This window comes from Balaenoptera physalus (genome assembly GCF_965194825.1).
Source record: "Balaenoptera physalus genome assembly, chromosome: 14".
NCBI classification, from domain to species: domain Eukaryota; kingdom Metazoa; phylum Chordata; class Mammalia; order Artiodactyla; family Balaenopteridae; genus Balaenoptera; species Balaenoptera physalus.
Genome location: NC_138893.1, coordinates 45,288,361 through 45,311,750, shown reverse-complemented (window position 1 = coordinate 45,311,750; position 23,390 = coordinate 45,288,361). Strand labels below are relative to the sequence as shown.

Here is a 23,390-nt window from a genome sequence, read left to right as displayed (position 1 = left end):
TATACACTGGGATAAAGGGTCATTTTTATCAAACAAAGAAATCAAATTTCATAAATCTTTGCTAAGCTCAAAACGTTTTGAAAGACATTCATAAAACAAAAAGGAAAAGAAACACATTGATAAGCTTTAGGATTTATGTGTGGCTGAATAAGTTCCCAGAATTGAACCAAGCTGGAGAATTTTTATAACATTTAAACTTCAGTAACCGGACCCAGGATACTTTCTTACCTGCCTCCAAGTGTTCCCTGCATCTGAAGAGACAAACATGCTGATGTCGCTGTCTGACAACTCAGAACCTATGTTACCTGGAGAGAGCACATCACCATCAGCGAAGGGAACTTTTTGCAAAAGCTAACAATGGGCTATGCTGGCAGTGTGCATTGCCCGAGATGGATTTAGACTGCAAACGTTATATCTGAGCAGGGTTTTTCACCATACTTGCCTCAGGGTCAATGGCTTCGGTGCCCTTCAAATATATTTTTGGCTAGCTCAGTAAGTTCCAAGCACAGATATCTAACTTGTTAAAATAAATACAATTTACAGCAGTGAGCAAACCGGGCAAGCTTCTTACCTGAAGCCACTATGATGCTGGGAGCTGTGTCTCGGCTGGCAATGATCCCTGATGTGTAGGGATTCTCAGAGACCTTAAGGTGAAGGTGTAGTGAGCAATAGGGCTGAGAAGAGGAGAAATGAGGGTCATAAAAGCACATCATTTAAATGTTCGTTTAAAGCTCAGATTCAGAGCACCTGCCATTCATCCAACCATCCCATCTATCCATCTATCCATCTATCCATCTATCCATCTATCCATCTATCCATCTATCCATGAACCCATCCATTCACCCATCTTTCATTCCACAAACATCTGGTGCCCACAAAGTGTAAGACAGCTGCCAAGTTGGTGAAGGAGAGAGCACCTTCATTTTAAGTCTAATCTACTGATATAATTGCCATTTGGCCATTCAACAAACATTTTAGTACTTTATCTGTAAAACACGTGGTGTAGCTTATGAAAGAGTTACATTGACTAAAGTTTGGTCTCTGCCACCTAAGGAGTATATAATTTAAGATCCTTCTATTGATTATCAAAAGAGAATATTTTAATAGACATGAGATCAGTACAGACAAAATATGAAATTCTAGAGGTTGACGAGCCTATGTCCAACTTTGGATGAAGGGAAGTTTCCCGGAGAAAATGGTGCCTGAGGCAAAGGTGGGTAGGATATGAACTGCACATGAGATGTTCAGGAGAATAAAGGACATTTCAGGCCTAAGTAAGATCAATAACAAGGAGAAGAAACAGAAGAATTGAGCTGTAATACAATAGAGAGTCAGGTAAGACCAATGAGGAGAAATGATATATGACATTGGAAAGAAAGTCTGGCCAGGCTGGGAGGGCTTTGAAGAAGTCACTTGGCATCTCTTACACATTTGAAACCTTGGTCTCAGTTCTACAGAAGAAGCCGTATGACGTGTGAAACTGTCCTGACATCCACCAGACAATTGACATAGCGTCTGTGTCAGGGTATTATCCGACCCAGTGTTATTCGATATAAATGTCATTCTTATAGACAAAGCGCACTAGTAATAACAATTTAAATGAAAATTTAAGGGACTTGTTTGTGTGTAAAAATCTCGATCAACTTCTCAGATTAAGACATCAACAGTTTTTAAAAACAGGATAATAAATCTTATACAAATTTCATTTAAAATAGTTCTTGTACTGAGTTGTCAAAAACTACAAGTTTGTGTCTGAACCCACATCTCTCTTCAAGTCTCAGGAAGATTATTTTCTAATCTTGTAGACTTGAGTTTTTGGAATCACCAATGTATCTCTGTTATTACTTTCATTCGGCTCTGTAAGTCTCAGCCAGCAGGCATTCAGAGCGCTACAGAGATACAATGATTACACATATATGGGACACAGTAAATGACAAACTAAAAATGAAACTCAGGAATAAAAGCAGCCAAAACACCGGTGAAATAAAACAGTGGCTCACAATAGGGTCTTTTCCTCACTGCCAACACAGAGAGTAAACTCTCAAGGAATGATGATTGTAATAAATTATTGGTTTTGCATGAAAATTTCACGTAAAGCTTTCAAAAAAGGAATTTTTACTCTACAATGTTCCATAAGAGTAAGAAGACCACCCCTATAAGAAGAAACAATCAGACCCAAAAACTTGGCTTCCTTTTGTCCAAGAGGAAGACTAGAGCGGGTACTGTATGTTGCAGAGGCCCCGGGGCACTGCTGACCAACACTCAGGCAGATGCTGAGAAAGGATAAAGCAGAGGTGTCAAACCACTGTCCCATGAAAATTTTCCTGACAACTGCGGCCTGTCAGGATCTCCTTCTCGGATGTACCACAGTTGATTTTACCATACAATCCTGGATCATCTATTTGAGGTATGCACGGTTTTATCCCCCTAAGAGATGCACTCTACAAATAAAGAGGAAACCTCAAGTACTACTTTGCATCTTCTGTAAAACCTCACGTAGAATCTAAAAAAGACAGTCAATAAACACTTGAAATATCAAGCAACACTTTCAAGTTAGGACACGAAAGACCTTACTTTACTGTTTTACTCAGAACAAAGCCAGAAGTACATGGGCTTAGGTATAAACCACATCATCAGAATAATGTGAGGATCTCCATGGCATTCAAAGCAGTGATCACTACTTGGGGATTATACCTAGACATATGGGCTTAGTGGAGGGCCTTTTGTACCCCCCAACAGAGCAGGACATCCCTGGCCCAGGGAGCACACAGGGTGCAGTCTTGAGCCAGCCGCTGGCCACGTACTTCATCACCCTGCAGTCTGGACGACTGTGAACCTAAGTTGCCACCTGACCCAAGGATTATTTGATAGAGGCCACTTGCCATTACAAGAGAAAGAGGGCATTTTCAATTGGCCATTTCAACACTGCTCTGTTACTCTGGCTTTCAGAGGCCTGAGATAAATGAATTTGGGAAGAAAAGACATCAGTTCATGCAGTAGCAGCAACATCAGAAATGATCTTTTTCGTGCACTTTTTTTCTCCACTCTCACATTTGTAGTACTGGATTGCCCCCAACTGGTACAAGCAAAATATTCTGTGGCTGTTTTTTTCCTTTCTTCCATTTTTTTTCAAGGAAATTATACAGTCCACATCAATGTTTCCAGAAAAAGAATGTTAAGTGATTCACGTTCACTTTTTTTAACTTAAACTTTTATACTTGAACAGTTTGGGACATTTATCAAAATTAAGTCACCAAAGATTAATACAGAGGTTGTTATAATGGCTATCAGGCCATAGCAAACTCCTGGAAAACACAAGACAAGGCTCTCCAATTCTAAGGCACATTTTTCCCAGGCAGGAGGCACTTTGTCCACCTCTGCCTTCCTGCCTTCTTCTCTCCCATTAGCGAACATATACTGAATATCCGAACATCTTTCCAGAGTTATCTCCAGTTCAGTATGAGTTAAAACACAGCTTATCCCAAAGACCTTTCTCTATTTCCCTTGACTTTTCATATTAAAAAAATACAGAACTGTACACTGAAACCACCATGACCTAATAGCTGACCTACCAAAAATGGAGGGACCAGCCTACACGTTTGGAAGCTGCCTGTTGTCCTGACTCACGCATAGTCACGGGGCATGGAATAGCATCAGTTGGTCAATACTAGGAGCAACTAGATCCTTAGTCTTTAATCTTTTCGGGGTCAAGTACAGAGTTTGAGGATCTGATGTAAATTGAGAACTCTTTCCCAAGAAAAAGCACACAAAGGAAGCACACACACAGTTTTGCATTCAAATTCAGGGAGTTCACAAACTCTCAAAGCCCATCGTGGACCTCTAGGCTCCAATTACCTTTCTTTTGCCTTATTCCTTTATTTCTTATTTTAACCAACAAAATCTTCTGGCCATTGCAAGTGTTCAGTAAATGCCTGTTGAATTCAACTGATCCATGAACGAGCTGAGCTGCTGTCTTCCTAGCACTGTGAGTGGCCAGTGGAGAAGTACTAAATGATCCAAGACATTCCCCCGCCATGAAATAAATCAACCTAAAACACCGTTCCGTATTTGAGAGTCAACCAGTTTCTCATTTCACTTCCTCTTTACCCTTAATCTCTGAATTAATAGCCTTTACATCTCATCTTCATGGTACCTTTAACCCGAGGGCGCCTAATCTGAATACTGTACTGAAAAGCGAACTTAGAGCTTTCATAAACAATAAGGCAGCAGGTAGGCTCCCAAAAAGTATCCCCCAAATCCACCTCCTACACACACATTTGTGCAGTTTCTGATCCTGAGTTGGAGCATGGAATCCATTTGATTTTTAGTAAGGAGTCAATGGCAAAGTAGAGGGAGGTCCCTGGGCCGGTTGGCTGGGTATGGGGCATTCAGCACTGCTCCAATTCAGCGGAACATGGAGAGTCACAGCCAGTACAAAGGCGGGGGAAGCAGAGTCAAGAGTCTCCTGGGGTGGGGCTTCCCTGGTGGCGCAGTGGTTGAGAGTCTGCCTGCTAATGCAGGGGACACAGGTTCGAGCCCTGGTCTGGGAAGATCCCACATGCCGCGGAGCAACTAGGCCCGTGAGCCACAACTACTGAGCCTGCGCGTCTGGAGCCTGTGCTCCGCAACAAGAGAGGCCGCGATAGTGAGAGGCCCGCGCACCGCGATGAAGAGTGGCCCCCACTTGCCGCAACTGGAGAAAGCCCTAGCACAGAAACGAAGACCCAACATAGCAATCAATCAATCAATAAATAAATCTTTAACAAAACAAAACAAAAAAAGAGTCTCCTGGGGTAGCTGGCTGCTTAGCTCCAGTAGGAAACTGCTAATTGAATCCACAAAGAAGTCACGGCCTCTCTCCATGAAACACTATGCTTCCCCTCAGGGCCTGAGGATTTGTCACAGGCTCAGCTCACATCTTGCCTCTTGGGAGCCCAATCCTGAGGTTCTGGAGTCAGGTGGACCAAGACCTGTAACACCCCATCTAATTGTACAATGTAGTCTTCAGAGGAAAGAAATCCCAGCTGAACCCTCCAGGCAATCACTCTAAAAGTCCTAAAAATACAGCCTCAAATTACCCTGGGTGTCTTATTTCTATAGAATACATTTTACTAGGAACATTCCATTTGGGGTTGCAATTCTGAACTTGTTCCACATTTGTAATAGCCCTGCTGGAAAAAAATCTCTTTTCTAATCACTAGGCTGTGCTTTCCGTGACACTGTCACTTTCCAAGCATTCACAATCTAAAAATCACTTTTTGTCTCCTCTCTGCTACCAGCTCCCAAACCTGAGGAAGGTTTTAACAGTCTGGGTCTCCTGGAGCTCAAAGATTTTCTTTCCTATTGTGTGCCTTGGTAGAGTTTTACAAAATTATTGTGGTTTCCACTTGCTTTTGTCATTTTCCTCTCCTCACCCTACTGCTGTTTTCTAAAGCTCAGATTAAAACTACATTAAACAACAGGGTTAATGGGGGAGGAAGGTCAAAAGACTCTTGGGTACCATACATCCATGTCTCATTAATTCATCTTTCCTCAATCTTAACGAGTCTACTGATTTGGTTAACTTTGGGGTCAACTGATGCCCATGAGCTTCAGAAGGTGGATATTATGACAAATCTTTCAGTGTGACTATCAATGGCAAGGAAAGGCTCCCACTAAAGTCCAAATATGAAACTCAAATGTCTATTATCCCTGGCGTGTCTGCTTCAAAGACAACACCCTCAACAACAGATGTGTTGAGCACCTACCATGTGTCAAGTATGATTCTTGAGCTAGTTCTTTGGAATGACCAAAAAGACAGCCACAGTCCCTAAGCTCACGGAGCTCACAGTGAGTGGGGGAAGGTGGACAAGGAAGTCAACAAACGCATGTGCTGATTTAAGAGAGTGAGGAAGGTCACGAATAAAAAGACTGGACCAAGTGCGACTTCAGAGAATGCTCGAGGAAGCTCTCCGAGATGAAGGTAATCAAGCAAGGGTCTGAATGCCAAGAAAAAAACACACTAGGAGAGGGGCATTTTAAGAGATATAACGGCAAATGCAGAGCCTGGGACATAAACGAGGGGGGTGAGCTAATGGTATGGAAAGGTGCACCCTTCTCCCCCACTGTAGCCTATGCGGAAGGAAGGAAGGAAAGTCTGGAGAGCAGGCAGGAGAAACAGACAGGGGCCAGACCGTGTGGAATCTTGCAGGCCATGTTAAGTATCTGAATGTCATTCCACCTATATTTGAAAGTCATTAGAAGGTTAAGTGTAGGAGGGACATGCTCTGATTTTTAAAGCTCAGGTTGATACCATTTACATAAAATTTTAGAAAAGAGCAATCTAATCTCTCGTGAAAGAAAGCAGATCAGAGGTTGTCTAGGGCCAAGGGTGTGGAGAGTGCCTGTGAAGAGGCACAAAGCAATGTTTCAGGGTGATGAAAATGTTCTGTCTTGACTGTGGTAGTGGTTTCACGGGTCTATACATTTGTCAAGATTTATCACTGTACTCTTAAAATGGGTACTTTTTATGTACGCATGTTTCAACTCAATAAAGTTGGATTAAAAAAAAGGTTGCATTGGCTGCTATGGAGAGACGAGATTGCCAGGTAGAGACAGGAGGAACAGCCTGTCACTGTAGGGGAAGGGAAGAATGATGGTGGCTTATATTAGGATGGTCCCAGCCGAGATGGGGATGTGAGCTGATACTGCATTTATAATTCAGAGGCACAGCAGCAAGACTTCCTAACGCTGGGCTGGGGGTGGAGCCATGAACACCTCCCAAAGTGCTTTGTGTATGAGGCATTTCTAATGGTCCATTTATGATGCCAGAGCACCCAGGAAAGCCTCTTTAGGTGATATGGTTAATTCTCTCATGGACGTTCAATCACCAAAGCACATGATGGGATGGAGGACCACATTAAGGGGCTGGTGCATCTCATGCATCTTTGGCTAAATATCACATTGCTCCAGCGTGGAATTGCTGAAGGAGGAAGGTGGGCATGTCTTTAAAATGCTACTGAAGCATGTCTTGCATAGAGTAGACATTCAGTAAGTGACTGTTACATTTACTTACTCTGCAACTGGATTTGTGTACTTACTCTAACAAATGGCTTTCCCCCACCCTCCACCCCCGTAAGTTGCCAGTAATAAGGACAGAAGTTGAGTGGGAGGCTGAATTTCAAACTGCTTCCCCTGATGCATGGTGACAACTGCGATATCCTCTGCAACTAATAAGGTCAAGCTATGGCTGCTGGCATCTTCTCGACTGGGAGGTTGACCCGCCTACAGCTGTAGGAGATGAACCTGCAAAGTGACTGCTCAGACCTCATGGGACAGAAGGAAGCATGCTGAGTATGCAAAACATTAAAGTTGGGATTGTATGACGGGTGGGAACATTGATATAAATCAAGCCCTTCTTACTAAAACTAAGAGGTGTCTCCTCTAGCTTTACAGACTGGTCTCTCCTTTTCAGGCATTTAAATACAACTTCGGAATTGTTTTGTAGAAATTAGCATTTAATGATTCTTTGTTTTACAATTAATCTCTTCTTCCCTTCCTTCTTCATTCACTCAGTAACTATTCATGTGTCAAGTACAGGGCAGGCCCCAGAACTACCAAGAGGAGTGAGATGTGACCTTATAATCTTTCATTCATTAATCTATTCCCTCTCAGGAAGACAGCAAACTCCTTGAAGGCAAGACCCATTTTTGATCCCTCTCTTGGATACCATCATATAATCAAATACATAAATATATTGATCTGATCTACTTATTGCCCAAATGTTAGACAATTTTTTAAAAGCCATACGTCAAAGCAGGGGTCAACAAACTTTTGTTTTTAAGGGCCAGATAATAAATATCTTATTAGTGGACCGTACAGTTTCTGTCATGACTACTCAAGTCTGCCATTGTAGAGCAAAAGCAGCCATAGACAATATATAAATGAATAAGCATGACTACATTTCAATAAAACTTTATTTAAAGAAACAAGCAGTGGGCCAGATTTGCCCCACAGGCCATGGTTTACCAACACCAGCTTTATACAATGACATGAATGAATGGAACATATTATAAAGAGTACTGATTAAGGATTTAAATCAGTGGTTCTTACCTTGGTTTGAGGCATAAATTCCTCTGAAAATATGAATAAACATCTCCACTGGAAAATACACCTACACAATTCTGCATTCAGTTCATCAATTCTACAGCTGAATTTATGTATCATTAGATCCAAAACAGGTTATTCCCAGGAAAGTAAGGGTACATTTCCCCACCACAGATGGAAACTATCATACTCTCCCTTAAACTACAATATGAGGTCCTCATCAGAAATTGGGCATCAACTGAACATCCTTAAAATGAGCAAGAAACTTACTCATGTTCTCTTATCGCTTTGGTCCAATCACAAGAGGCAGAGCTATGATTCTTTTCTACACACTGCCTTCACACCCTTCCCTGTCCCCTTCTGTTCATCAGTTGAGCAAGAAGCCCTGGAAACATGTTTCTCTGCTTGTTGACCCTCCATCTCCAGCCCTCACCGTGTGGGACATTTTGCCCCAATACGAAGACTCACCAGCAAGCAGTGCACAGGGTCCCCCCTTAGGTCCGTGTCCGGGGCCTGTAGCAAATGCCAGTCTCTGCCTTTGTTGTACGTGATGAAAGTCTTCACTTGGTTGTCAATCTTCTTGTTAGCCAAGAACATTCCCTTTATCCCTGCTACCTGGGAAAAATCGACATGGCTGAAAAATACATCAATTTGAGAAGAAATATATTTGTTTTACTTAAAAAAAAAAAAAAAAGACTGTCAAATTCAGCTGTGAGCACTTGTCTTGGAGGAAAGAGGGTGAGGGTCATGCTTATGTATAATGACTCCCTGGGACAGAAGACAACAGACCCGTGCCCCTTGTGGTATGAGGGTCTTAATGCAAATTTGATAGAGGCTTCTCATCTCCCCTAAGGTAGGTTGGTAGTAGCTTACTGTTGCCTACAGATAAACTCTGATGCTGCTGGTTCTGTGCTTGACAAATGATAAATAAATAGGGGTTACTTTTATTTTAGGCGTAGCACTCATAGTCTTAAATACTTTATCTCACTTAATTCTTATAATGGTCCTTTTGGATAAGTCTCACTTACTCTGTTTCACAAATGAGGAAACTAAGGCTCACTCAGGTAAAGTGACTCGCCCAAGGTCACAATGCCTAATGTTATACAGATAGTAAGTGGTGGATCAGAGATTTTAACCCAGAGCTCTGTGGCTTCACAGCCCCTGCCCTTAATGACTAAATCACTGCACTATCTACAGCCTTGGGCAATTAAAAGAGGTCAGTTAAAACTCAGGATCCAGGGGTCACCGCGAGGAAGAGTGGCCCCTGCTCGCTGCAGCTGGAGAAAGCCCTCGCACAGAAACGAAGACCCAACACAGCTAAAAAAATAAATAAATAAAATAAATAAATTTGTTAAAAAAAAAAAAAACTCAGGATCCAATTACTGTTACTTTTCTTTTTCTGTAAAAGATCTCTCTATTAAGCTACCAAAATACATTGAGCAAAAGAGAACAGCTTTTAAACTTAAAAAAGCAGTGGTTTCCCTAAATTGTCAAATAATCCCTCCTCCATTTCTATAACACTATTGTTCCTACTATAAACAGTCCTTATTAATTATTTGGCTCTGAAAAAATGATTGCCTTCTCTCTTTTATACCTTAGGAAAGCGGTAACAATTGAGAAGTTGCCAAACTGTGCAGTAGCAAATCATTAATTGTGTGTCATGTTTTTCATGCGTTTTAGAACTTAAGAAACATATTTATATATATTTGACTCTGCTTGAAATTATGACAACCCAGGAAAACTTGAGGGCAGTGAAAAAAGCGTCTGAAATGTGTTGACAAGTGCATTCCAACACTATGCAAAGGTTATCCTATTTAATGCTCACAAAAGCCAGGAGATATAGTTACCATCAGCCTCATTTGAGGATGAGGGAACAGAAACTTAGATTAAGTGTCTTCCTGGAGCACAGACAGGGAGTAAGTGAATAAGCTAGCAAGCATATTTGAACCCATTTAACTGAACTCAGCCCCTTTATATTATAATACGAAAAATTTTAAGCAGAAGGATGAAACCATGGTATCAGTCCTTGGCACAATATGAACCACTATACCTAGTACTTTGTATGTAAAACCTCCAATATTCACTATAAACCTGCATAACAGCTATTATCCCGATTCTATAGATGAGGAAACCAAGGCATAAGGAATATTTAATTGCTTAAGATAACAGAGAGTTGGGGTTCACACCCAAATCTGTTGGACTTCCAACATTCTTTCAACAAATACAGCTCTGACTGTCAATTCAAAGAGGCTGGGCTTCGATCAATAGAACACGCACGTTTTGCCTTTGCTTTTGACACAGTCAAACCTCATTAGTTTGTACCTGCTGTTCTGGCATCTGGGATCATTTAGAGTTGAGCCAACTTTGTACTCCTTTGGAACAACAAATCTGTTAAGCAAATAAATGGTATAAACGAGTTTCTGGGCGGACTACTGTGAAATACTTAGGAAAACAAGCCTCATTTGGGGCCAGCAACAGTAGCCAGAACACTTTCTTATGCACTGTGGAGCCTCCATGAATGTGGAAGATGTAAATTTCCAGAAGTACTCTACCTCCCAACAACAATATGTTAATTACAAAATAATATTTACTGATAGTTATTCACTATTTCGGCTCCGTAAGGACTACCCACCAGGGAAGCTCATGTTGGTTTCGCATATGTTCGAGAGGCTGTTACATATTTAAATGACTAAACTGCCAATTCTTTAAAGATTCAATTTCATAAATCAGAATTTTCCTGCAGTCATACCTGTCTTTCCTCCACAGCAGTCCCAAACAAGAGAAATGACACTGTCATAACCATGCAAAACTCTAGGGGTTTACAAGACGTAGAGAATGGATAAAAATATTACCCACCCCGGGAGTTCCCTTCCCCATTTCTCTCCCTGCCCTGTCTCTCTTTTGGCCCAGGTGTCAGAGCAGGGCTGTGCGTGTTTAGGAGCTGGTGCATTTGGGACTTCCCTGGTGGTGCAGTGGTTAAGAATCCGCCTGCCAATGCAGAGAACACGGGTTCGATCCCTGGTCTGGGAAGATCCCACATGCCGCGGAGCAACTAAGCCCATGTGCCACAACTACTGAGCCTGCGCTCTAGAGCCCACGAGCCACAACTACTGAGCCCTCATGCCACAACTACTGAAGCCCACGTGCCACAACTACTTAAGCCTGCGTGCCTACAGCCCGTGCTCCACAAGAGAAGCCACCGCAGTGAGAAGACTGTGCACTGCAACAAAGAGTAGCCCCCGCTCGTCGCAACTAGAGAAAGCCCACACGCAGCAATGAAGACTCAATGCAACCAAAAATAAATAAATAAATAAATAAATAAATTTATTTTAAAAAAAAATGGAAGCTGGTGCATTTGATCTGCAGAAGCAGTGAATTTATTGGCCCCCGACTGCGTGGCATTATCAAATGCCGCTTGAGCAGACAGCCTGTGCTTTGTAATTCATCTCTGGCAGCCTGGCCTTCAGGTTTATCTTGAGGAATAGAAACTTGGCAAAGCTGAGGAAATGTGTCACAATAGGCTACAGAGCTGGAGAGGGTCTTCTTATTTTCCTCTTGCTGCCAAGGCACTTAACCTGTGAAAATCCCATTTGAGGTGTCTGTCTGTCTGTCTGTCTATCTATCTATCTATCTATCTATCTATCTATCACTTATTTGTTTTGGCTTCTTTGGCCTGGTCTGCAAAGATGGTCACCCCTGCCTGCTTTTAGGGTTTTGTGCCATTCAAGGTTCCTTTTCCCTGAGCCTGAGACGTCTATCTGTCTATGTGTCTTGGTGCTCGCCTATTGTGAGGTCTCATCATACGTCTCTAGAATCTCTACCCTCTTACTGTAGAACTTTGGATACCAAGGGAGCAGTATTAGTGCCCAAAATGCGGAATGTGTGTGTGTGTGTACTTGTGTGTACATGCATGCATATGTGTATTAACGTGTGTGTGTGTGTGTGTGTGTGTGTGTGTGTAAGGTCTGGGCTTCTGCTGAGGATGAGGGACATGTTTTCATTGCCAGACAACCTCCCTCTGCATCCACAGCATGTAGACTGGGGTGGGACCGTGGTGGGATGGGGCGGGGGGGTGGGAGGAAAACTGCTATTCCCACTGGAAGACATGCCTCCACATAGACGCAGAGTTCTGAGGAACGTATTCCTATGAGGGTGATACACCTCACTGCTGGGAGCTTGCCTCCCTTCAGGGAAAGAGCTGTTATTCGCTTTTCTACCTTTCTGAATTCTGCACAAAGACGCTGCGTGTGCTGAGAAGCCACTTTTCTTTCTTTGCCTCTCACACGGGGGAATTTGATACCAGAAGTTTCAAAGGTATTAGTAATTATTTCTTATCCTCTGATATCATATAAGCCAAAATAACATTTTGATTAGATTTTTAAATATGAAGTGTTACAGTCAAACCTCAAGCCAACACAAAGCACAACAGTACACTGACCATTCCCCAGGGTGATAGCCTCAAAATGCTACCTTCCCTTCTCTCCTCTTACTTTCTTTGATCATGTTTCCCACTCTCTTAGACAGCATCCCAACATGCCTCTCCCTATCTATCCTTCAAGGCCCAGCTCAGTAAGCCTTTCTCCAGAATCAAGGACCTCTTTTCCATCCTGACTGTCCCCAGCTCTTCTTCTCTGTCCTCCAATTTGTCTCTCGTATAGATGGTACCTACATCTTTGCTCTCAACAACCACGTAAGTTTCTCGAGGGCATCAGTCTTCCTGGAAACGTCTCTTGTACTCCTTACACTCCTTACCACATGTTAATTCTTCACAGCTTCTCTTGTCATCTCTCACATCACTGTCTCCCACTTGAGTATAACTTTTGGATTATCATTCAATCCACCATATTCCCCCATTAAAATTAATAATTGAAAAGTCACTTTGTACAAGAAGTCCTTTTTTTCATTTTTAATGAAATAGGTAGAATTCTGCATTAGAAGACCGAACAACATTAATAGTGCCCCAAACTTATTGAGTAATTAAGAAATGTCAGACACTACATGAAAGGCTTTGCAAGCCTGAGCACATAAATCTAAGTGGTAGACTCAATACATCCTCATTTCACACATGCAAGAACCAAAGTCTGGATGGCGTCAGTCACTTGCCTAAGGTCATTCCCTGGAGAACCTTAGCAATGGACTCCACACCAGTCTGTCTATCTCAGAGCCCAAGCACTTAACCCTTTGGCAGTACTAGTTCTTCAAACTTCTTTCTCATCCTAGAGCTTCCTGAGAGAAATATCATATATGGACATTATAGGAAGTTGCCTTTCATTCATTCTTTAGTACATGTACTCAATAGTTGTTCAATTAATATTTTTTGAATATCTATCACTTATCATGCATTCTAAGCACTGGAAATATAGCACCTAGAATGTCTAAGTAACTTTACATTCATGCAGCAGGGTTTTTTTTTTAAGAGTTAGAATGTGCTAGGTGCTGAGACTTGGATTTCTTTGGTGATTTAAAGAATGAACCCCAGATATCTTCTTTGTTTTTTTTTTTTGGTTTTTTTTTTTAATATGTTTGTGCTATTCTTTTTTTTTTTTTTTTAAATAAATTTATTTATTTATTTTTGGCTGTGTTGGGTCCTCGTTTCCGCGCGAGGGCTTTCTCTAGTTGTGGCAAGCGGGGGCCACTCCTCATCGCGGTGCGCGGGCCTCCCACTATCGCGGCCTCTCTTGTTGCGGAGCACAGGCTCCAGACGCGCAGGCTCAGTAGTTGTGGCTCACGGGCCCAGCTGCTCTGCGGCACGTGGGATCCTCCCAGACCAGGGCTCGAACCCGTGTCCCCCGCATTGGCAGGCAGACTCTCAACCACTGCGCCACCTCTTCTTTGTTTTTTAATATTCACCTCTAGAGGGTGCGCTCCAGTCCTGATCTTTCATATGTTCTGCACAGAGGCTAAGTTCGGAAGATCTTACACCGGAATTTTTGCTCATTTCTGCCTCCGATGCTGATTGGGAGCTGATTTCTCCCACCCTCTCTGTCTCAGACTTTAATTACAAATCTGAAGTGTCAAAATTTGAAGAGAATAAAAACATGAATCAACAACAATGGCAAGAAAGAGAACATGTTCACCACCATGATTTCTTTGGGCTTTGGAGATAGGATATTTTTCTGTTCTACAGAGAGGATCCCAGCCAGGAGAGATATGTACTCAGCAGGGGTCAGGGGTGCCTCTGACATCAGGGAACCCATTGTCAAAAATGTCTAAGTGTTCTTTCCTTCCCTGTGGCCTTGGTCAGGCAGCATCAAAAGTAGCCTTAAATAATTAGGTGGTATATTCTATGTCCTGTAATAACTATGTCCTGGATGGGAGAGCATTTTTCCTCCCTATCTCTTATGCTGGATTGTAAGAGGTAGTCTTTTCCCAAGAATCAAGGTGTAAGCTACATCATCAGAACTATGGAGCTTTCTCTTTTAAAGAGAAGGTATTCATAACGTACAGAAGACACTATGTGTGTAACAGAACATGCATCAGTCATTGGTTGCGTCTTTCATGCGTCTTTCACTGTGCCTCACTCATACATTCTGTGCATTCTGAATTTGTCAGCCAGGTGACTTCATTCCCAACACAACCCTTTCACTTGGCTGGGGTGAACTGTCGTTGTCCATTAAGCCAAAGGGCTCTTCATCATCATTAATTGATACCCGCTTCCCAGAGGAGGGAGGATACGGTCCAAAGCTGTCAGACCCACTCTCGTCACCCACACCAGAGGAATACACTAGGAATCACACATCTCAGACACTCTCATCACGTCTCTTTTGCTCTGGCCACCATCAGGCACGCCGTCTTCTGTGACCCATCCCACATGGCGCCACTGGAGAATTTATGCTATTCAGGAATGACAGAATTTTAGGACACTTATTTCTAGGATTCTCTTGCACAAATATAACCACCAGACAAAATTGGGAGCCACGGGATAACACAGCCTGAATTTACCTATAACTGCAGGCTCAGGACTTGGTTCAGAAGATGGCGAAGAGGTCCACAGCAATCATCTGCTGATTCTGTTTAGGCTGGCTTTTCCTCAGACCATTTTCTCCTTCCTGTCTGGTTTCCCCTATAGCTAGGTAAAGTCTAATACTATTTACCCCGCTCTTTAGTGTGCTTCTATCTTAGGGTTATTACTCGGCCACAATCAAATACAAGCCTAAATACTGATCTTTCTGGACACAGATAATAGCTTCTAGCTAAGAGTTTGCATATTAGGGTTCAGATCCTAATTCTGCCACTTACTTTTGTAATCTTATGAAAATGATTGCATCCTCTCCATTTACCTATAAATGGGCGTAATGATTATGGTCCCTGTGTCATAAAGTGAACATACAGACTGAATGAGATAATTATGAAAGGTTCTTTAAAAAGTGCCTGGCACGTAATGGTACCCCAAATATCATCTACTTAGTATGATCTTGCATCAACAAAAATCACTCTCGAACATTTTTTTCTCTGTAGCCTACTTTCCTGGCTCACGTGTCTCGACTCTTTTGAATGGGGTCCATGGCCAATGGTCAACTCACACTGAGGGGAAATTCTGGCATTTCAATAACTAAACCACGTAAGATGGGCCCCCAACACTTTGTCCCCAACATTTCCCTACCTCATCACATAGACACATATAGTTCTAACGTAGAGAGAACCACATTTGTCGTAAGGTTGCAAGGAGTGAGTGAATAAAATGATTGATTTTAATGAAAACTGTGTCTCCCTCTGCATTTCCCACAAAGACTCACCAACAATACACATGCCTGATACACAGACTCATACAGTCATACATTACATAGTTCGCCTCTGCTAACATAGTATAAAGAGCACATAAGAACAGCAGGCAATTGGCAGGTAGAAGCAAAGGATGCATGTAATCCTCCTCAGTCACCCCCGTATGTGAGCAGATGTGCACTCTATGTATACTCTGTCACCCTCACCTTGCATAATGCTCATCTCTCCTCCTTATTAATTCATCTATGGATTTTCTTACTTTTCATTTATCTCTAACCACTCATCATTCATTGCAATTCTACTGGGAAATTCAGGCTGGATGGCTTTCAGCTTCCTGCCAGGCAGAACAATCAGATTTAAGGAACATTTGTGCCAGGTTCTGTGTCAGCCAATATTCTTTCTATCTAGGTAATCAGCAGATACGGCACTGCCGTTCTGATCACGTCAATTTCAATTCAAGTTGCTGTGAACTGCCAGGCTAATAAAACAAAGACTCTTCTTCCCCGGCCCCAGGATGCAGGACACCTTTACATAATGTAGTTACACCATTGTTCAAAGTGATGATAATAAGAGCCAGCAGTTTCCCAACAGATAGTCAACCGCAAGAGACACACAAAGGGAAAACATAAAGATTACCAAAAAATGGTTTGTCGTGTCCAGAGGTCATTCTATCTCCTCTTCTCACTCCCTACCTGTTAGCTATTTTTGATTGCAGAAAACCATTCATGAAAACAGTTGAAAATAACAGGAAATGACAAAGTCATTCTTGTTCAAATTTGTCATCTTTTCCATCATCAAGGGACTAATTAAAATGGTCTCTATTTTGGCAGAAAAAAAAATTATCCAGAGAAATTATTCCACATTGACTTGAAAAGAGGGGAGAAGATAATCAGGAAGGAAAAATGCAGCCTGAAAATCAAATGTTTTCAGGAGAGCAAGGACAGAGCCGAGACCAGGGAAGCAAACTGGGTGATTAATGTGGGACAGCTGATTAGACTTCATACTCTCAGAGCTGTAAATGCTGGATCAAGGCAAGAAAACATATGGTATTTCAAAAAAACACGCTTAAAGTTTAAATGTTTATAACACATTTACAAAAGAGGAAAGAAATGTTGCAATTTACATTTGTTTATAAGAAGACAGCTTTGGTGATAAAGGATGTCATATGGCCCTGCTAATTACAATATGGAAAGAAGCAGAGATCCAAAATGGTGGAAATACTTTGGACATTTAAACAATGTGGGTAGATTTTAGGACCAGAACATTGTTCTGGGGCTTAAACTCATTGGAACAGAATATCAATTAGACTATCTATAATTTGTTGCGTATTGTTGTATTTCAGGCACTGTTCATGGTACTTTAAGAAGATTAGCTTATTTCATCCTCAGAGAAATCCTATCAAGGAGGTACCATGTTTATCCCCTTATTTTAAACAAGAAAACTGAGGCTCAGAAGTTGTTGGATTTATCTCAAGAACATATACATGTGGTGTGGCCAGGATTTAAACCCAGCCAGCCCGACTCTAAAATTTACACCCTCAATCAGAATTTTACCCTACATGAATTTGAAGGTAAATCACCAGAATATGTAAATGTTTTCCAGAATACATGTTCAGTTTGAGGCTGAGATATATGATACTATATTTATCTGGAACATGGGCAGGAAATGAAGTGAAAGAAACTTGTGAATGTATAAAAAATTTGCAGGGTATTTTTCTAAATATATACACAAAAACTATGTCCTATGCTAGTCTACCATAATTTCCATCACAAATACTTGAGCTCTGTCTGAAATGGGCATACAGTTTGTTAACATGCCTTTATACACACAGAGAAGTTTAGATACTAGAAGAAAATTCCCAAGAACTCCTAAAGATGAAGGAATATAGATAGCATTTAAAGGAATTCTAATAATAGGTTTAAATTTCTTAAGTGAAATTGGTTTCTTTCTTTGACATACTGGATATGATTCCCTTACTTCTCATTACACGAACAACCTCTACCCTCTGAACTTATCCTTCACCAAATGATGACATCATTATGACTGAACATATTTGAATAAGTTTTGTAATTCTTTTTCAGATAGAATATAAGTATATGATTGCATTTCCCAAATTCTGAATATGTTTCATAATGACTCATTATATCCCATTATAAATCCTTCATAGCACAAGACTGACAAATGGCTAAAATCCATCCCCAAATAGCAGCTTTCTTTTCACCTGACTGCGCTTTAAATGGCCATTAAAGTGTTGGTGTTTGTCATAAAAGCTAACTGATCCAACATATGATTTTATTTTGAACCTGGTCATTCTGAGAAACAAAGGGTCAGAGTTCCCTTAGCGAAATCTGGTAAACTCTGCTTTTTGTTTCTCCTCCTCACCCCTCTTTAGGAAAAGAAAGACGTATTAATCTTATCTCATGCATTGGCCCGCTGAGAGGATGGCAATTAGCTAGTAGAGGTTATGCAGTCAGAAAGGTCCTCAAGTACAAGGGAGTGTCTTTTATTTTTCTTTCAATATTTAGCTATAATCATTTTTTAAAAAAATTTATTTTATATTGGAGTATAGTTGATTAACAATGTTATGTTAATTTCAGGTGTACAGCAAAGTGATTCAATTATACATATAAGAGGGACAGATTGGGAGTTTGGGATTGACATGTGCAAACTGCTATCTTTAAAATGGATAACCAACGAGGACCTACTGTATAGCACAGGGAACTCTCTCAGTATTCTGTAATGACCTAAATGGGAAAAGAATTTGACAAGGGAGTGTCTTCTGATGCAATGCAAAGACAACCCCTTAGTTCTTTCTTCAGAGAGATGTAAGGGAGCACCGCCCATCGCCTCTTTGCTCCACCCCTGACACCCTATTAGCCTCTCAAGACTATTTTCAAATTTCACACTAGGCTCACTCTTATTCAAACCCTTTAATTGTTTGACTGCTTCCCTAGACACTTTCCAAGCCCTCTGGAGCTTCATGGCCTGTGGACTTGGTCAACAAAGAATCCCTCCCAGAGCTGTTTTGTGGATTGCAGATTAACCAATAAAAATGTTCTGCAACCCCGCCTCCCTCTCCCAAATGGAATGAGGCCACATAAGGAACTAGTTATTAAAATGATCGAGGAAACGGCCAACTTGGGGACTTCAACTGCGAGTCCCAGCACTGCAGTGGCTCAAGACCACACGTGCCTTGTGACATACCTCATAGAGGTCGATCATGACGTTGCCCTCAGGGCCTCTGCTGCTCTGGACATTCTCCAAGGCCAGAGTGAAGTAGACACCACGGGTGTCTGAGATGTAGAGGTTGTATGTGTCGTTTTGGTTCCATTCTTGGACCGCTGCGAACACTTGGTTCTCATCAGTGCTGATGACATGCATGTCCTGAGGAAAGACGCAGGGAAGGAAACAGGAAGAAGAGTTTTATAAGTGCACCTGGCACACGTCCACAGAGTGGAATCTGATGAAGAATACCAGAATAGGCTCATAGGTACTGTGAGGGAGGACAGAGATCTTCCTATAGCATATTTATGACATAATAGTTAAGTGTTGGTCACATATTTCCTTTGTCATTTATGAGGTTAGGCAGTAAGGTCATCAGAAAATAGGACAGGGAGATGCTTGGTAGCTCACTTACAATTTAATTACCTCATTAGATAATTTGAAGGATAATTTCTCGAATATGTATGAGTTTGGAGAATCAGGCATCCTGATAAATTTGCCAAGCACAAACATAGTACATGCTCAAAAGGCATATACAGGGCAAATACGAGGGGCAGAGAGAAAACAGACAAGCCTTGCATCTCACTGTGGTCCACAGACCAGCAGCATGGGCATCACCTGTAAGTTTGTTAGAACCTCAGGCCTCACCTATCGAATAGAAATCTGTATTTTAATAAGATCCATGGATGATTAATATGCACATTAATGTTTAAGAAGCACTTCCCTAAGGCTCAGCAACCCTTAGAGGTCCCGGAGGAAAAATGTTCACCTGAGACCCCCAGAGCACTAATCTTCAGGTTAATGAGTGTTCAAGGACTTAGCTTATCAAAACCTGTGCCCTGAGAAGTTCCCCAGGAAACCTTAAATAAAACAGGGAAAAACAGTCTGCATAAATGATGATGTTTTCAGACTCTGGCTGTCCTGGAAGATAGAAACAAGGCAGATGTAATGTGGAGGCAGTGAGCAGATGTCCCTGGGGTGGGGATTCCAAATCCTTTTCTCTCCCCATTCAGAACTCCAGAGGAGTGGGTGTTCAGGGAGAGGCTGACGTAGACCAAGGCTTGATGTCTCAGACCAAGGCCTGCTGTCTCCTTCAGGGGGTCCCGCTCATTGCTCTCGGCAGCCTTCCCCCCTTCGCCCAAGGTGGTACATACACATCAGTATCACGTTCAGAAGCCAAAAAGCAAAACAAAAACAGAATGATGCATAAGGCTAAAGGTAAAAGAACAACCTGGAAAGATTCTTGGCCTTTGTGTAGCTCAGTGCTCAGATCTTCCCAGAGGGATCATCCACTCTCCTTGAAAAGATTCAGGAGGTCTGTCAACCTCCCTTGGCAACAACTCCAGGGCTGCAAAATTCTACCTAACTTCAAAATTTCCCATTGTAATATATGCCCACGTTCTCTCAATCAGTCAATCAATCAGCAATTCAGCTTCAACTCTGCTTTAGACTTAGAGGAACAAGCCTCTCATTCCTCTTGAAACTTGACCATAGTGAACTCATATGATTCCGGAAGGAAGAAGTCCTTATCCAAAGGGTTTTGTATTTCTGACACCTTCTCAGGCCTTACTGCCATACTCTAGAGTTTGATAACGTGTTTATAGAAAAAGTGGGGAGGCCACAAATGAATCCTGCCCATGAATTCAATTTGGTTGACAATGAAAACTAAGGTTTGCTATAAAAGTTGGCCATATCTTATATCTGCCCAACGCCTATGTACATTTCTTCTGGCAACTGTAGCTTGATGTTCTTTGAAGAAGCATTCTCATCCTTCTCAAATTTCCTCCCTATGCTCAGTCTTTGCTACTTTCTCCCACCCTTGGCACCAGAAGTGATCTTGTAGGCCTAGCACTCAGAAAATTCCATTTTCCTGATGACAGTGATTGGATCAGTGACGGCAAAATCAGTAAGACATAATGCTAGAATGACTGTGGAATTATTAGAGAGAAAAGTTATTTTTTACTGTTAGTTTGTAAGCAGTTGGAATAAAAATAAAGTCTAGACCTGATGGAGACATATCTTGGAGGCAGAGGATAAGCCAATCTTGGAAAAATAGGCTCAAAAGGTGGAGAGAGATGGTCCAAATTCTATGATACTCTTTGAGTCTCTGAATGTGGATATCTAAGGAGCCTGCCCACCTGTAAACTTGTTTAGTTAGAGAGGACAGTAGAGCAAAATGATTAAAAGAATGGTCTTTGAAATACAACTACTTGAGTTCAAATCCCGGCTCTTTCATTCAGCTGTGCAAACGGAACTTTGTGCCTCAGGATTTCCACCTGCAAACCAGATAATAGTATGCCCTTCATGGAGTTGTGAGGATTAAATCAGTTAGTAAGTGTTAAGCATTTAACCACAGTGTCTGGTGTTAGCATCTGCTCCATACATGCTAGCTATTTTCTGTTAAGCAAACCCTAAATCTCCTTTGTTGATTAAGCAAGGTTGATTTGGCCTTTCTGTTCATTGCAAATATTAGGGTGCTAACTAATACACTTAACAAAGAGTGGTTCATCCAAATGTTTTGTTTCTTTCTAATCGAGGGAATTAACTGTGGAAACTAGTCCGAAGGCCATTCATCCACTGAGGGCCAAACCTTCTATGGCTCCCCATTTCCTATAGCACAAAGATCAAAATCCTTACCCTACCATTTAGAACCCTTAAACAACTACTCCCAATTCATGTTTCCTTCCTTGTTAGCAGGATGTAGCTTCATCCCTGAATTCAAGTTAAAATATTTCAGCAGTAACCTGGTCCCTGCATAACTGTGCCTTTGGACCCATTAAATAATCCTAGGGGCCAGAGTAAATCATCCACACTACCGCAGCCCACTCAAACTTTTCCTTGGTCGGTGTAGAATGCAAAACACAGATGCATCACGTACTTGAGTCACTTAGAGAACTAGTAACAGAACAAAAACAGATTAAATGGCCATCGCTAGATAAGGGCCAAGGGCAGATCTCTCTCTATATATAATCTAATTACATTGAAAAGACTGTTTAAAAACTGTGTTGTCTTAAATATTTTAACTGAAACGTCTGACATATTTAAATGCCATCTTTCCTTTTTCTTCTTGCCTACACGCGCCTGTATCAGGAAAATATGCTATTTCACCCAAAATGGCACTTTATGTTGAAAGCTTATACTGAGATACAAAATTTTAGACCAAGAAGTGAACTCTGAGATGTTCTAGAGCACTTCCCAACATCTGTTCCATAGGACACCAGTACTGTTGGATTTTAATAGATGTTTTTTGAATGGATCCTTTTGTAAAACATTTTGATTAATGCTAACTATACAGCTTTCTTGCTCACAGGATATCCTAGAGCCTTTAACATACCAGCGGGCTTCTGTTAGTCTCTAGGCAAGGAGCATGGAATGGAGTTTATTTCTTTTTTTAAACTCACGGTCACAGAACCAAATTTTCATGAAGCATCTCTAAGGGCATTTTATTGAGTAATGAGTTTGAGAGAATATTATTGTGAATCTAAGCTCTGTATTTTAAAAATGTAAAAAAAAAGAAAGAGAAATTGACAAACCAGCCCAAGGTTCAAAGCAGGGGAATGACAGATCTAGGTCTGCAATTAGGGTCTCTCGCTGTGAATCAAGCAGCCTTTTCATCACCCACACCCCAGTTCACATCGATCTTCTCCAACACAGACAACTAGATCCATACTAATATTAATATTACCTTACTTTTATAGAGTATCTGTCCTCCAAAATGCTCAAAGCACTTTCATATGTGTTGCCTCATTTATCTCACTTGAGTAGCTCAGAATGAGCTCCAAGTATGGTAAGGGAGGGAAACTGTCACTAGGTCTCCCTGTCTGGAGGGCCTCACGCTCTTAATGGTAACAGCAATATTAAAATCTCCCCACCTCCCTCTCTGGTCATCTTTACCGTTATATTAATTTTTTTAAATACAGCTCAGGGTAACCTCAGTCTTTCAAGAGTTGATACAATGGCAGGGGATGATTAAAGAAAATTTGAGCATGTAAGTGCAGGTTTGTCTCAGTTCCTTTGGTGGGCATGAAGCTTTGTTCCTTTTCCGCTGCAGCAGCCCTGCTTTGATAGAGGCTGAAATACATGCAGCTTTGCCATGGGTCACTCCACCCAAGCTGGGGCCTCTCTTTGAAGGTGTAATGGGATTGTAATGAGGCATCTCATTGCCTTAAATAATAAACACCCATTTGGACCAAATAGTACATTCATTTGCTGTAGTGGTTCCGATTTTTCTGGGGACAAGCTTAATTAATCACCGCATTCTACCCTCGGACCTCAGATGAGGCTGACTAATGGAACATGCTCATTTGGGAGAGTGTGGGACGGGCCAGACAGCCAATTCAGGCTCAGACTAAAACTCTTCC

General features: G+C 41.6%; 1 protein-coding gene across 7 annotated transcripts in view; it reads right to left on the bottom strand.

The window, feature by feature from the left end:
• SORCS1 (sortilin related VPS10 domain containing receptor 1) overlaps window positions 1–23,390 on the bottom strand; it is a 556,698-nt gene that overhangs the window by 107,884 nt on the left and 425,424 nt on the right. For all 7 annotated transcript variants that reach the window (XM_082425095.1, XM_082425099.1, XM_082425096.1 and 4 more), the window contains exons 9-12: window positions 19,012–19,191; window positions 8,554–8,700; window positions 572–674; window positions 229–305 (exon numbers count right to left, since the gene is read on the bottom strand). In XM_082425095.1, coding sequence (XP_082281221.1) covers window positions 229–305; window positions 572–674; window positions 8,554–8,700; window positions 19,012–19,191 — 507 coding nt within the window. The remainder of the gene's footprint in view (window positions 1–228; window positions 306–571; window positions 675–8,553; window positions 8,701–19,011; window positions 19,192–23,390) is intronic.